Source organism: Sceloporus occidentalis, unplaced genomic scaffold, assembly GCF_023333645.1.
Source record: "Sceloporus occidentalis isolate IW3139 unplaced genomic scaffold, rSceOcc1.0.p SCAF_14, whole genome shotgun sequence".
Taxonomy (NCBI): Eukaryota; Metazoa; Chordata; class Lepidosauria; order Squamata; family Phrynosomatidae; genus Sceloporus; species Sceloporus occidentalis.
The window spans coordinates 17,129,424-17,144,483 of NW_028316994.1; the positions used below are offsets into that span (position 1 = coordinate 17,129,424).

General features: G+C 45.9%; 1 protein-coding gene across 1 annotated transcript in view; it reads right to left on the reverse strand.

Moving 5' to 3' along the window:
- DNAH2 (dynein axonemal heavy chain 2) overlaps positions 1 to 15,060 on the reverse strand; it is a 161,737-nt gene that overhangs the window by 68,481 nt on the left and 78,196 nt on the right. The window contains 7 exon segments of the mRNA XM_089481030.1: positions 1,042 to 1,204; positions 1,311 to 1,511; positions 7,373 to 7,565; positions 10,959 to 11,106; positions 11,439 to 11,624; positions 12,176 to 12,415; positions 13,186 to 13,339. Of these exon segments, the coding sequence (XP_089337156.1) occupies positions 1,042 to 1,204; positions 1,311 to 1,511; positions 7,373 to 7,565; positions 10,959 to 11,106; positions 11,439 to 11,624; positions 12,176 to 12,415; positions 13,186 to 13,339 (1,285 nt within the window).

The window sequence follows — 15,060 nt, forward strand, 5'->3', positions numbered from 1 at the left end:
CTGAAAGAAGTCTTTATACAGCAGGGTGGCCACGTTTGCAGACCAAGTGCACCACCACTCAAGACCTCCTCTGCAGGCTGCATCCCCTCTATAAAGGCAATTTTCTGCATTTTTTTCTAAACCCAGGGGTGACTGGAAGCTGAGCTTCAAAAAGACAATTTTTAAAAGTTCAACCCTCTCCCCACGGCCACCCTCAACAAAGAAAAAGCAGTAGTGAGCAATTTTTCAAAGTCAGGGCTGCTCACATGTCTCACTAAATCCTGGCGGGCCACACATCTCTGTGCCCACTCACTACCATTTTATAAATAAATAAATAAATAAATAAATAAATATTTGTTTTCTGAAATAATGTCTCATACCCCACACACCCACTACAGGGCACAAATGCACTTCCCGTATGTCTTTTAAGGTCTGCTTTAGGCCATGAAGTCTCCCCCCCCCCCCCCAATGAGAAGTGAACAGAAGTCATTACTTTTTTTGGAAAAAGCTCCCCTCAGCCCAAAAACAGCCCAGGGAAAGAAAGAATAAAATTGTTCCCCACATCCTTGAAAGGATGCAGAGGGGCATTTTGAATGAAATCAGTCAATCAGTTAATAAAAGGTGGGGTGGAGTGGAGTGGACATTGGGTCCACAACAGCATCCCCAGGGACTGCATATGGCCTGTAGCGGACATTTCCCCATCCTTGCACCCCATGCCTTCCTTTCAAAGAAAACTACCACTCTTAGCCCATGTGATTTCTTTTACCAAGAAATGGAAGTCTTGAGCATCTGGGGAGTGCTAGCATGCCTGCTGCCTTGCCTGCACAGGTATAGAGAGGGTGCATCCTCCCTCCCACTTCTCCAGGCCCCCATCAGTCCCCCGATACCAATCAAATTTATGCTTGCCTTTTGCCCTCAGAAAGGTGCATAACCTAATACTGAGACTGTCGACCTCAGCAGAAGAGGAGAGAATTGGGAGCGGGATCACTTTAGCCAGGAAAACTGGGAATGGGCTGCACATCCTCTTTTTTTGGGGGGGGGGGTGCATCTGAGGCAAGTGACAGATATCTCTTCTTCCACGGCCACCTCATACTTTTCAAGGATGGCAAACTGTTCGTGGATGGGTGGGATCTGCGCCTCAATCTTAGGCAATTCATTCTGAAGAGTCTCATGGAGCTGGAGGCTTCTGCTGAGCTCTTCCAGGGTTTGCGGGGGGCGGCTGACGCTGTGGGAGAAAGGAGCCTTCTCTGAGCACGGTGGGATAGGGCAGGGGGGCATGAAGCAGAAGCCAGGCCCTGGGCAAGGGGCAGGGACCAGGCCCCGTGACTCACTCAGCTGCATTATCCTGCAGGTAGGTGTGGAGCTCCCACAGGCGGCTGCTGGCCATCTCATTCAGCAGGTAGGTGAGCTTGTTCTGCCACTCGATGCAGTGCTGGACCACTGCCACCTTCAGGTGGGAGCAGTCCAGGAGCACAAACTGGATGCTCAGCACCGTCTCCTCCTTCTGGGCATTGTTGGCCACCTCCATGTATCTATGGCACACAGGCACATGAACAACAGTTATGGCCCCCTGGGGCAGAAGAAAAGGCAGCAAAGAAGCTACCAGGGGGACAGGGACATCTTATGTCAAATAAAACGTCACTGCTGCTCTACCAGTTCCTAACATAACCAAGCCTGGGTTGTACAAGGAAGCCTCAGAAACTGCTAGGAGTTGACCAAAAGATACCTTGTGCAAATGCATTTTGCATTTCAGTGAATACCCAATGGATTAGAACACAGGCCTCTTTTGCAGAGATTGCAATGTTACTTTTTCTGGGCTTCAACTCCCAGAAATACATGCACGCACGCACGCACGCACGCACACACACTAATATAACTACAAGCCACGCTGGCTGGGGGATGCTGAGAGTTTCAGTCCAGCAAAGCAAATTTTCCAAACCTGTCCCTGTTGCTTATCATCCTGCTAGCAACTGGTATTTGAAGGAAGAGCATTCCTGAAAGCAGAAGAGGAAAGTAATAAATGTAGCATAAGCAGAACCCTGCTGGGTCAGACCCTAAACAGCCACCTAATCCATGATGCTACTGCTCAAAAACAGCTAATACATCTCTTCAGGAAGACTAGAGGCAGGGCCTGAAGCCAAAACTCCCCTCTGCTATTGCCCACCCATATCAACTGATACTTCCCAATATATTGCCTCTGAATCAGATCTTGTAACAGTAAATTTTTTTGACTACAGCTCCCACAGTTCCTCAGCCAGCATACTGTCCAAAAAGTACCTTTCTAAGCTCTGTTGTCTCTGAACCTACCTCCCCCTCCTATACCCATAAACACGGACACATGTTGCAGGGGAAGGCCTACATGGTTGTTTGACATGCTGCAGAAGTTTGCTGAATTCCAGCACTGAAGATGTTCTCGTCTCACCGTAACGATTCAAACATACCTGAGCGTAACCTACAAAATTAGTTGGGTCCTTTAATGTATCACATTGATCACATCCATAACCTCAACTTGTCTAGACTTTAAATAAAGTATCACTGAGATTAATTTGCTGTTTTAGGCTCTAGACTAGCTGGTTAGGAGGCTGGTGGTGGGGGAATGTTAACCGAATTCTCAATCCAAATTAGTAGAACTGGTTATGTTTGAACAGGAGAGGATGATTTTCAGAAAAAAAGGGAAGAGCTGCCCTTTCTCTTATGTACATTTGAATGATGTATATAAAGAGTAAAAGAAAGATGTGCAGTTATCTGTCCTTAAACTATGCAAGTTACATACCATGGCTGCACAACGAGAAATGTTAGGGGAAACAGGAGTAGATACCTTGAAGTGATTTGTTAATTGAAATATAGCTTTATCTCTATCTCCCTGGCTCACTGAAGCAAGGAAGGCTAGCAGGTGGAGGGTTGTTCCAGTCCCAAGGGATCTTATTAAATCTTCCCATTTCATTAATTAATTCCCTGTCAGCAGGTCACTGGAAACGCAAAGCCAAACCCAACTAACAAGAATACCACCTCCTCCCCCTCAAAAAAATCCATGGTCCCAGAAGACACCAATGGGGACAATGGCAACACTCAGGTGTTGGCAGAGACAGATTGGGCTGAGGACTCCTTCGCACCAGTCCCTTGCTCTGGGCCCAAATTTGCCTCCTTCCCACACGGGGCCCATCAATTAGGTGTGTCAGAATGCTGAGTCAGCCATGCATGGAGGCCGCCCAGGAAGATGCAGGTGGGAGAGAAAGACATTTATGCCGGCTCCTCTCAGCCCCAGCGCCTTGGCGGCCTCATGCCTTGACTTTGCCACCGGCGAGTGATGCCGCACACGTGGGATAAATATGGTAGAAGAGCCCTTGATGGCTCTTGCTTGTAGCCTGTTATCCTGATCTCCTGTTAATTCCGCCCCCACTTTTACTTTGTTGTCTTTAATCGGGAAATTTAACATTGCTCTGCCACTGACCTTACGCATGAGAATGCGAAGAATCAAAAGCTTGTAAAACATGCTGTAAACAAAACAAAAAAGTTCAAAAGGCAAACAGCAGCTGTTTAAGAAGCCTTCACTAGAGCCAGACAGCCCCAGGGACACCCTTGACCTGCCCATGACACTGGGACATTGGAGGACCCAGTTTTTATATCTTCCTCTTGTCTTCCCGACAGCCACAAACCTTGAACCACCAAGCGGAGGCATCCTTAAGTCCTCCCACAGCCTCCTGTCTTCCTCTTGAACAAGAGAGTGGCAAGCCCCTGGGATAAGGATGGAAGGGGGACTCTCTCTTCCTCTCCTCCTTCTCCTCTCTTGTTCTCAAGCACTCGACATGCTTGTTCAATAAATTATTAAAAGATTAAAGGATCAGGGATGGAATCCTCCTGCTTATCCCTCTTCTGTGTAGACATGAAGCGCTCTTGGCCACCGTGCCTTCATCTCCCTCTGTGGCCAGAGCAAGTTAACTGAAGGCCAAGGGAGGGATGGGGTATGGGGGGCTCAGCCTGGGCCATCCCAGGGAGAGAAAGCGGGCCTCTTGCTGGACAGCACTTCTGCACAGGCAGACCAGAAGCAAGGAGGCCCGTGGCCATCAGTCAGACTGGGAGCTGAAAAAGAAAGAAGCAAAACTGTTAGGGAAAGCCCTGAGTGGGAAATGGAAAGAGGCCAGTAGAAGAAAAATCAATCTTCTCTACATCTACATGGCAGAGAGCTGGTGAGCCCCTGAAATCCAAGGCTGGAGGACCTGCATATGACAAAATTCCAAGCCTTCCCTTTAAGCATCCCTCATCCATGAACAACATGATCAGTCATGCTATGGCTTTATCTTTGGTTCTTCCTTCCCTTTTGCTTTTGTCCCCCTGGTCATATCTTGCCTCAACAACCAGAATTTTCTTCTCTCTAGTCTTGGCTCACCTTGATCCTTTCCTACCTACCCAGCCCTCTGCTGTCACAATCATTTGGGCTCTCATCACATTACCATACCCTCCTTAAAAACCCCGGGTGCCCTTGTCTGTCAGTTCCTTATCTCTCCACACTTGTATCCCTCCCAACACACCTCTAACTATGATCTTCACCTCCAAAGGTCTCCTACTCCCTCAAAGACTCCTTTGCTGCCCTGCAGACTTGGAACCACCTACGCTTTCCCTGTTCCTACCTGCCTCTTTTTGTCCCCCCCCCCCCCCCATACTGATATTAAACTGTATGCTCCTTGGGGAAGGGACTGGTGCTTTTGCACTTTGAAAAAACACTGAGGGTATGTACATAACAAAAACAAGAACAACTATAACCATACCCCCCCCCCCCAAAAAAAATAGGATAAAGTCTTGGATACAGTTTGGAATGTTATTTTGCAGAAGCAATTTTTCCCATTAACTCTTTAGAGTGCCATTTCTCTTCACTCACAAATAATAGATTACTTGGTGTTGTTACCTACCACAGAAGCATTAAAAATACAGAAACAGCCCCAACTCCCCCATGATTCCAAAGAAGCAACAAGTGATGCATTTCTTGTTACAGCAAAAGAAGAATTTGCAGCCATTTGATACATTGCTTTTTAAAAGTAAAACTGGTCCCTTTCATAGGACATAGTTATAATACTTTGATCCCACTTTAACTGCCAGGGATACATGCATATCCTGGAATCTTGGATTGGTAGGTTCATGAGGTGTTTATGCTCTTCTGCCAGAGTTCTAGTGCCAAACTACAAATCCCAGCATGCAGAGCTGTTCTAAGGAAAAATAGGAAACTTGCAGATAGCAGACCTTTTTACTATAGCAGGCTTTTGAAGTTAATATTTTACGAGAAACAGCCCATTTATAATGTGGCAAACTTTTGTTTGTGGTAATGGGTTTCTTTAATAGTTTCTTTTTAACTGCTTTCAATTTCCTGATGATTTAATTCTCCCTTCAGGGGGAGAGAGGCAGGCAAGCTCCAACTGCCTGCCTGAAAGAAGAAAAAGCCCTCCTTCTGACCACCATCTTGAGGGGGAGAGAGGCCTGTTATGTTTTATTTTGACTTTGTATTGTACTTCCTGTTGTACACTGCTTTGATCTAATTTGGAAAAGCGGTATATAAACAAACATTATTATTATTATTATTATTATTATTATTATTTGCTTTTTAACTTTTGTATACTGCGACTTTGACACTATGTCTGTTTTAATTTTTGTTAGCTGCCTTGAGTCCCAAACTGGGGAAGAGGTGTGATGTAAATGACGATAATAACGATGACAAAGATAATGATAAAGCAGTATCAGTGTGCTGTAACAGTATCAAAGCACTATAAAGGTGTAGTTCAAAAGCAGCGGTCCTCGTCATCCCAAGAAATGCCACACTTTGCGGGCCACCATTACCACCCCCTCCCTCTCCTCTTCCCATTAGGGCATTAGGCCAGCTACACCTACTGCCCACCCCAGGTACCAGACATCCACTAGGCACACAGGCAGTCCACCAGGGTAAAGAGGAGGATTTTGTTCAAGGCCAGCCCAAGTGCCTGAGCCATGCCCCCCCCCCCAGCTTCTCCAGTAAGGCCAGCCCCATTGGGCAGTGTCTGGAGTGTGGTGGAGGTGGGATATGGGTTTCCAGGCCTCTTTGCTTAGTCTACTGCAGCAGCTGGATCTTGTTTACAAAGCTCTTAATGGGATGTCTCCAGGGAGAGAGCTGTACAAATATCCCCCTTGCACTCAGCCTCTCAACATTTCTCCCCCCAGTTTAGGTTTCTACAATCACTTTTGACATTTGCATGGAAACAGGTTTTCTTCTTCCTGCTGTTCATTCTGCCCAAACCCATTCCTCAAACGGCACTGGATTCCAGCCTCCTCCAGCAAAGGGACAAGGCAGCTGCAGAGCGGCACACAATGATGTTCCACAACAGTTTGCAGAACCCAGGGAAAATCAAATGCCCCCTCCCTAGGACAGGGAGAAATTGTGACAAAGGTGAAGGACAGGCCTTCCACCCTTTCCCCCCCAAAAATTGGCTTCAGGCAAGGCTAAGAGTAGGATGCTCCAAATCTTGTGGGGCGGGGAACAAGGCTGTGAGTTTCCAGCTGCAGACTTTAGGAGGGGTGTATAATACAGAGCCTCTGGGTCACACTTGGCCCAGCTTCACATGCCAAGGTCAACATCCACCTTGTAAGATAGACATGTGTGAATGGCATCATGAGACACTGCAGGACTCGGCCTGGAGGGAATCTGTGCCCGAATTAAGACCATGGCTTCTAAACCTCTGCCAGTTTTGCTAGAGGTAACCACATTTGAGTTGGTATGGCATGACAGAAGAAATTCAGGTTCCAGACCATGACATTCATCATGGCAAAGCTCCTAGTAATCCTGGCACTACCTTGCACAGCAGGCTTTGGCTTGCCTTGCAGAAGGCGACTGGTTCCTGCTGGCCCCAAATCTTTCCAACTCAAGCTTTGTCTTTCAGATAGTCCTTTCCCCACATCAGTGCTGCTTCCCCTTTATTCCTGTCTTCTAGCCCATTGTCCTTCTCCCCAGAAGCCGGCCTTAGCTCTGGACCACATGTACTTTTGGAACAGCCATGCTTGCACCAAGGTCGTGCTCTGGTGGAATGCCTATTTGGGTGGACAAAAACTCGCAGAACCACCACTCCCCACAGCCTGCATAGCCATTGGTGATGTCAGCTGGAGGATTCCAGAAAGTGCTGTGCAAAACAGACACTTTTTCCAAGCTCTGCAACTGGTGGTTCTAGGATGAACCCCTTTTTTCTGATTCCTACAACAGTAAACAATCCCTGGGTGGGTCATGTATATTCCTTAAAATAAATGAGAAGAACCTACTTGCTCACAAAACCAACTACCTCAAGATATGACTTGTGGAATTAGAAGGATCAATGAGAAGCCCACAAACACAGCTTTGTTTCTTTCCAGTGGTATTACAGACATCTCTTTGCCCTCTTACCGAGCAGTGTCAGCATCAAAGGACGACACCAGTGGGTTGAGGTGCCGGTAGTGGTTGATGAAGGCATCTTTGTTGACTTCCCAGATCTCACGGTAGACATCCCAGGTCTTCAGGTAGCCCTGGAGGAGTGCTGCATTACTCTGCATGCCACTACTGATCTGTGACTGGATTTTCTTTATGTCTTCATCCCGTTCTGAAGCATGACAAAGAAATCAGATGCCATGACGGTGCCAAGACTCAGCACCAATGAACTATTACATGCCGTACCTTCATGCCAAGCCCATGGCATCTAAAGTCTGTAGGCAGCAACCCAGAACCTTATAGAAATGCTGAACTATTCCCACAAGGTCATTTTATATATATATATATATATATATATATATATATATAAAATTCACCAGGTCCAAAGAGCATCCATCCTTGAGCTCTTAAGAACCCAAACATGGAACTGATGACCTTTTAATCAATGTACGAAACTGGTCACTAACATTGGCTTTGCTAGCAGAGGGCTGGAAGGTAGCCAACATGAAGGGCATTAAAAAAAACAGATCCGGGGTGGCCTAGGAAATTACAGGTTAATCTACCAGGTTGAGAGAGTGTGACTTGCCCAAGATCAGCCAGTGGGTTTACACGGCTGAGCTGAGATTTAAAAGCTGGTCTCCAGTGTCACAGTCCAATGCTTAAACCACTACACCATGCTGAGTTGGAATGAGGACCAATTGCAGAGGAAAGCAAGGGCAAACCACCTCTGAACAAATCTTGCCAAAGTTTGCCTTTGGGTTGCTGTAAGTCAGAAACAACTTGAAAGCACGCAACAACAACAACAAAAAACTGGCCAATGACACCACATTAATCAGGGCAAAGAAAACCCCATGCATATTACAATAGATCCGTGCTGTTCAAATAAGTGCATGTAAAGTAATGAATATGAGATGAGAGGGATCAGAATTCTCATCATGTACACTGGTGGGGTATGGATGGGCTGGAGCTACCCAGGAATTAGTTCTCAGCATGGTTCTCACCCTTTTCCTGGGCCCTCTGTAGTGCTGCATATCTTTAATACCCCTGTTTTTCAAAACCAGAAAAGGAGTCCTAGTTACTGTGGTGATTTCCCTGCTTTTTGGTAGTCTGTGTGACCTCTGGAGAAAATTGGCTCCTGAACCCACCAAGGTTGTCCTCTGTCATGTGTGGTTTGTACTTATTTTTCTTCCTTTTTTAAAAAAAGATACTATGGATCAGAACCATTAATAATAATAATAATTTGTTTTATTTATATACCGCTATTCCAAAGATCATAGCGGTGAGCAGCATGTAAGCTAATTAGCAAGTAAGCTAATTTGCCCCCAACAGTCTGGGTACTCATTTTAGCTCCCTCCTCGGAAGGATGCAAGCCTGAGTCGAGCTTGGGCCCTTTTGCTGGTCTTGAACTCGCAACCTTGTGGTTTTGAGTGAATGGCTGCAGTACAGGCATTTAACCACTGCGCCACCAGGGCTCCTGCTTGTGATCCAAATTGATCCTGGACTCAGGATAGAAACTGCCCATTGCTGCATGGAGGTGGCAGGCCACCCAGAAGGTGCTGAAACATTTTCTGCATTATTTTCCTTATCATTGCATGCCTTCTGTGACATACAAGATATCAAGCCAGCGGAGAAAACAAAGACTGCAGACATCAGGAATAGTGAGGTACAAGCCAAATTTCCTTCCAGGATATGCAGACAGGCTCCCACCCCAGGCTGAAAGTATCAGTACAGTTTCTCTGTTACTCAAGCCCCTCTCCCTCCTCAAGACGTCTTACAAAGCTTCCAGGAGACTGTGAAGTCAGCATCATGAATCATACACTAGCATCTGTGCAGCAGGGAATAGGGGAAGTGACAGCAGAATAACATAGAACATGTCCTGGGCCTCAGCCCAGGAAAAAAAAGAAGAAAACAAAAACCAGGAGGAAGCCCGAAGACTCAAGCAAGGAGTTTGTACGTGGCTGGAGTTTGGAGTAGTCCTCTCTCCTTGTCTGCAAGAGGTCCCACACGACCACTGCAGAATCTCTGACTCTCACCTGGCTCTTCTAGAGTTGTTGGCTGCTGTATGCAACGACTGCTAAAGATGGTTATAATGACTCCTGGGCCAACGGGGAAGAGACTCAGCTCGGCTGCTTTCCCCACTCAAAACTAACAAATGAAAGCATGCCCCATCCCTCCCAACACATATGCCATAAATTACCACTTCATTTAATGATGTTCTGAAGGTCTGCTATCCCACTTCCCAGGTCCTTCAGGCTAATACATTTTAAGCTCACGTCTCCTCTCACCAAGAGGGCCTCTGCTCCTTCATTTCCCAGAAAGCCTAAGTAGGAACAGGTTGAACCCCAGGGACAACCACGGGCTGGCACTCTTGGGGGTACAACACTCTTGTTGGCTCTCAAGGGAAAGGAGGAAAAGCAGTTGGCCAGGCAAGGCACCACCCTAAGTTTCTACCTCTCCCTTTGCTTAAGCTTCACTGTTAGCATTTGTCAGCTGCACAAGGAATGTAGGGTACAACCCAGATTTCAAGGCTGCTCACAGTTATGTGGTTTCACAGAATGGGTGCCCCTTGGCCACAGGCCACCAGATGGGACACCTGTCACATACCCCTTTTGCAACTCAAGGGTCAAAAGCGTCAGGCAAACTTAAGGTAAAAAGCATGTCACAAAGGAGAGACTCAGTGACTTAGCCTCTTTCATTGTAAAGCTAGGGGAAAGGCCTTCTCTATGAAGGAGCCTCAATTAAGGAATGCCTTTCCAGAGCTGGGAAAAGTTACTTTGTTTTGACTGCAACTCCTAGAATACCAATAATCTATTAATACATTGTGGATTCTGGGAATGGTAATACAAAAAGTAACTTTTCTCAGCCCTGTTCTTAAGAGAACCCTTCCCCATGTCAATTCTGATGTCATTTCAACATCAAGTGAAGATCCTTCAGTACTCCTGAGGTTTTTTTCATAGCCTTTATCCTTAAAGTGCCCAGCCACAGAATGACAGCCCCCACATCATGAATTAGCCCACCGCTCTGTCCTTGTTATGTTTTTATTGTGTTTTTAATAGTGTTTTTAATAGATATTTTAATCGTAACATGTTTAATCCTGTTTTAAGGAGGGGAATTTGAGATATAATGTTGTAAATGTGGATATTTTAATATGTTGTGAGCCACTTTGATTGTCTAGTTACAGAAAAGTGGGATAAAAATAAAAGTTTTATTTATTTATTATCAATCTACAGTGCTCTTTCAGAATGCTTCTGCTTTTAATATGCTCCTTTTATAGTTTTATTATTTTTACTTGGGTCCAAGTTGTATGAGTGAGGAGCAAGGAAAACAAAGAAAAATGGTCTTGGAGACAAATGCCATTCCTGCCCCATTTCCAAAATACCCAAGCTTGAACTGTGTTTGGGGTAATGTATGAGGCAAGGTGGACAATCTGGTCTGTGAGAGGCATATGAGCTACAAGGTTTGCATGCAGAACAGGCCCATCTCCAAAGAACAAGCAACATCTTAGCTGCTTTATAGATCTCAAAACAAACAGCCAACCCCACTGAGTACAAGGATCTCTCCTTACCCACAAGAATAGCGATGGGGTCACGGGCAAACTTGCGCCTGACAAGAATTTCTGGGAGGTGGCGGAAGACAGCGATGCTGGCGATCAGGTGGGTGCTGATGTCATTGACCATGTTGGCCAACTGGACTAGCGTTGGAGAAAACTCTACCTATGAGAGCAGAAGTTGGTGGGTCAGCAGAAAGGGGAAGGACCCAAAGCAAGACCTCAGAGAGAAAGTCAGATGAAAGCCACCCAGGAATAAGGACTGAGTTATTAGAAAATTCACCTATGATTCTCACTTCAAGAATGCTTCCTTTGGCACAACATCAGGTGAAACTCTAAAACTACTCCCACACACATCCTCCACCATTCACTTAAGCCCACGGGTGGAGTTCTATATTCCATTCCAAAATGGTTGGAAAGATGAGGATTTCTATCTTTTGCCAGTGGCCCTCAGAAGAGTCCAGAGCGAGGAGAGATAGTGGGCTTCTTAAGGCTTACCTGAGGGGTCTGAGGATAGTTGTCCTGCAGAATCACCTTCACCCTGAAGAGGGGGTTTGGGCTTGTCTTGCCATCCCCATTGAAGGCTTTGGAGAGTTCCATCAGGGACCATTTGACATTCAACCTCAGGGCATCCTCCATCATCTTATTCATCTTAATGGTTTAATTGTACCAATACTGTTGGACCTTAGGGGGAAAGGCAATGGGGTACAACTGCTGTCAAAAAGACCCTCACAAAATCCAAACTGAGAAGCCATGCGGTAGGTTTTCACCAGGCATCAAGTCATCAGGTAGACAAGTGGGACAACATATTATTCAGGCTTTTTTAGGATCAAGTTTACAACAGTGTTCCTCAGTTCCTCCAAAAGCCACTTAGCCCAGTGATGCTAAGGATAACTGCTGTCCATGACCAGATTAATCAGAGAACCCCTTGGCCTTGTTTTCAAGGCAATCCTTCTCTTATTTGTTTCAGCCCACAGGGCTGCCATTCCAATGTGTCCCTTACAGCAATATGAAGAAATACAATAGTGTCACCTGCTGACATTTATTGAAATAAATGCAAAGTGTGCTTCAATTCTTTTTGGTGTCACTCAGTTCATTCCAATGTACTCTGAAGCAAACTATACATAAGGCTACACCAGGGCTTAGAAAAGTATCATTTTGGGATTACAACTTGGCTGAGGATTTTGAGAGCTGCGTTCCAGAAAAAGTACACCGTTCTAAAAGCAGACACTCACCTCTGGCCCATCACTCTTGAAGACTTCATATGTCTGCCGCATGACAGCGATGCTGTCTTCGTGGAAATTAATCAGCTTCTTCTGTATGGACTCTCGATGCTCCTTTTGGTCCTCTTCAAACTCCAGGTCGTTGTAGATCCTCTTGCCAGTGATCCGCACAAGCAAAGCTTCACTCATCTGTTGGGCCCTGCGAGCAATCGCCAAGGTGGCTGCCTTGTATTCATTCACAATGGTATGCACCTGTGGGAAAGCAGAAAGGAGAAAGCATGGGGATACACTCCCAACTGTGATTAAGAATGGGACTCCCTGCTGAAAGAGGGGGCTGCTGGGGGGAAAACCTGGGGAAGAAGCCTTCAGCCATGTGGGAAGTAGCAGAAAAGAACTGGGCAAGCCCACATTCCAGTACCACTGGGAACAACAAAGGAATCCACAGGCAGCCAGGAGGGGAAAGAAGAGGACCAACCAGCCTAAGAGACTGGAGGCTTCTCCTGATGGAGGCGATGGCTCAGTGGCCATGAAAAAGGACCAAGGGATCTTGGTTCTTTTTGCAAGTTCTGCAGTACAAATGAAGACCACAGAAGCTACCAACTCAAAAGCATGTAAAAGATTAGTGATGGGTGATGGTGGGGGCTCACCAAATCCCAGATCCAAGTGGAACTGTCTGATATGAAAAGCCTGGTGTGGGCAAATGTGGCCCTTCAGGACTTCAGTTTCCACAATCTCTCGCTAATGGCTATGCAGGTGAAGGCTGATGTGACTTGTAGGCTGAAGTGCCTCTGGATTGTCATTTTCACTGTCCAGGGGGTACAAAGGTGGAGGTGGGGGTGGTCTGATACACCAGCAGGCAAGAGCTCACTTTTTAAACCTCATTGTGTCCCTGGAAGGCACTGAAAGCCAGCTCTACATGGCATTCTTCATGTCCCTCAATGCCACCAGATTGCCTGAAGGCCAAGGAATGTAAAGATGGCTGCAGTTATCACCCCCCCCCCCCACTTTGCAGGAGGAGGAACCCTAGCATGCAGTCGGCATTCAGAGATGAAGGCAGCACTTGCCCCCTTGAGCGACCAGTGGAGCTTCTTCAGGCCAGGCTGGATCTTCCTGTCTAGGTAGCGGATGCGCTCCTTGAAGAGGCCCCTCTCCTCTGGGGACAGCATGCTGATGATCCTGGTGTACAGAGAGAAAGGTACAGGATGGAATGCATGAAAGCTGGAGACAAGTCGGCTCTCCTTCCCCTCCAGAGCAGGGCCAGACAAAACGTTACAGTCAAAACACTCTGGCTGGAGTGGATTCTTCTGGATGCTGAGTGATTTGCATCAGTCACTCACTCTGACTGCAGGTTTTGGATAAGAGGTTGGTGTACACTTCCACAGATACACAGTCAACATTCCTAAAGCACCAGAGCTTGGAAAAAAATCCTGTTTTGGACCACAATTCCCAGAATCCTTCAGATAGCATGGCTATGTTGGCTGAGGATACTGAAAACTGAAGCCCACAAAATAAAGTGGTATTTCCCCATACCCATGTCATAGTTTGTCATTTGTTTCTACAGGCCAGTGGCAAAATTAAAGTATAAATCAATCAACCAGTCAATCCCCATCTAACATCTTTAGTCCATTTGAGGAGGATTTGAGATTTTCTTTCCTGTTTTAGTGCTTATTAGAGATGGGAAGAATATTTTAAAATATCTGGAAAATGGCCAGAGCACATGTTTCAAGAAACTCTGATGAGAAGAATCCTGGACTGATGAGAAACTAACAGCTGGCTCCCGTAAAATTCACGTGTGGTTATTTTCCATAGAAAACAGCACTTTCTGTGAAGAAATAGCATTTTCTGAGCAGAAAATTCTGTTTCTTGCATGGAAAATGCTGTAGTTGGGGACTTATTTTTACCCTTTTTTTATTAAGTTATTAACAATATGACAAAGTGGCATAATGTAATTAATCTTTTTAACACAGCAAACTAAAACTCACCAGGCATCGCGTATTATTTTTCACTAAAGTTAAGATTTTCCATGTTTATCTGAAATCTTTGGTTCATAGGTTTTTGCAGCTCCTTTTTGCGCCCTACAAAGGCCAGATTGGGGCTGCAGTGTGCAGTTGCCGTGGCACCAATCCAGCGAAAATGGAGGTGGCTGCAGGCTGCCTCCATGTTGAAAAGATGCTTAGTTCTGGATGGGCACTTCTGTCATCTTGTACAGTGGATGTCCTCTTCTCCACAAGTGCTATTTTAATTGGGGATTTATCCTGTGTGGACTTTGCATCTGGTATTTTTACACAGAAAACAGTGCAAAATTGCCATGTGCGAATTTTGTGCAGAATAAAGGCCAAATTGTAAAAAAAAAAAAAAAAAAAAAAGGGGGGGGGGAACCAGGGAAAAAACCCAGACATTCTCTCAACAAGAAGAAAATTGCTTAAATTATTCACTGCTTCTTTTGAGAAGAAACTTAGCAAAGAATTGCATCCCTAGTGTTTGTGGGTGCAGGATGCCAAAGTGGTTTCTCCAGATGAACTAACCTGGGGGCTAGGAGGACAGGATTTCTCCAGGGCAATCTAATTTCAAACTGTGTGCCTCTGCATGGCAAGCTGACCAAAGTCCTGAATGCAGGGATCTCCCTTCAGTAGCCTTGCCTGAGTTAACCAAGGGATGTGAATAGACGCTGAACGCTGCCCACTTCTTCCCTACAGCACCAGTGTGGTGTCCAATTAATTCCCGAGAGGAAAAAAGCAAGTACAAAAGAAATGTTTACACTTGTGTCATGATAAAAATACAAGTGCCAAGACAAAGCTCGTTTCAAACAACACTTTCTTAGTAGAGAAACGCCTCCATGTCACACTTCAAGAAAGGCTGTGGAGAAAGCAGAGAGAGAGCCCCCTCTCTGACAAACA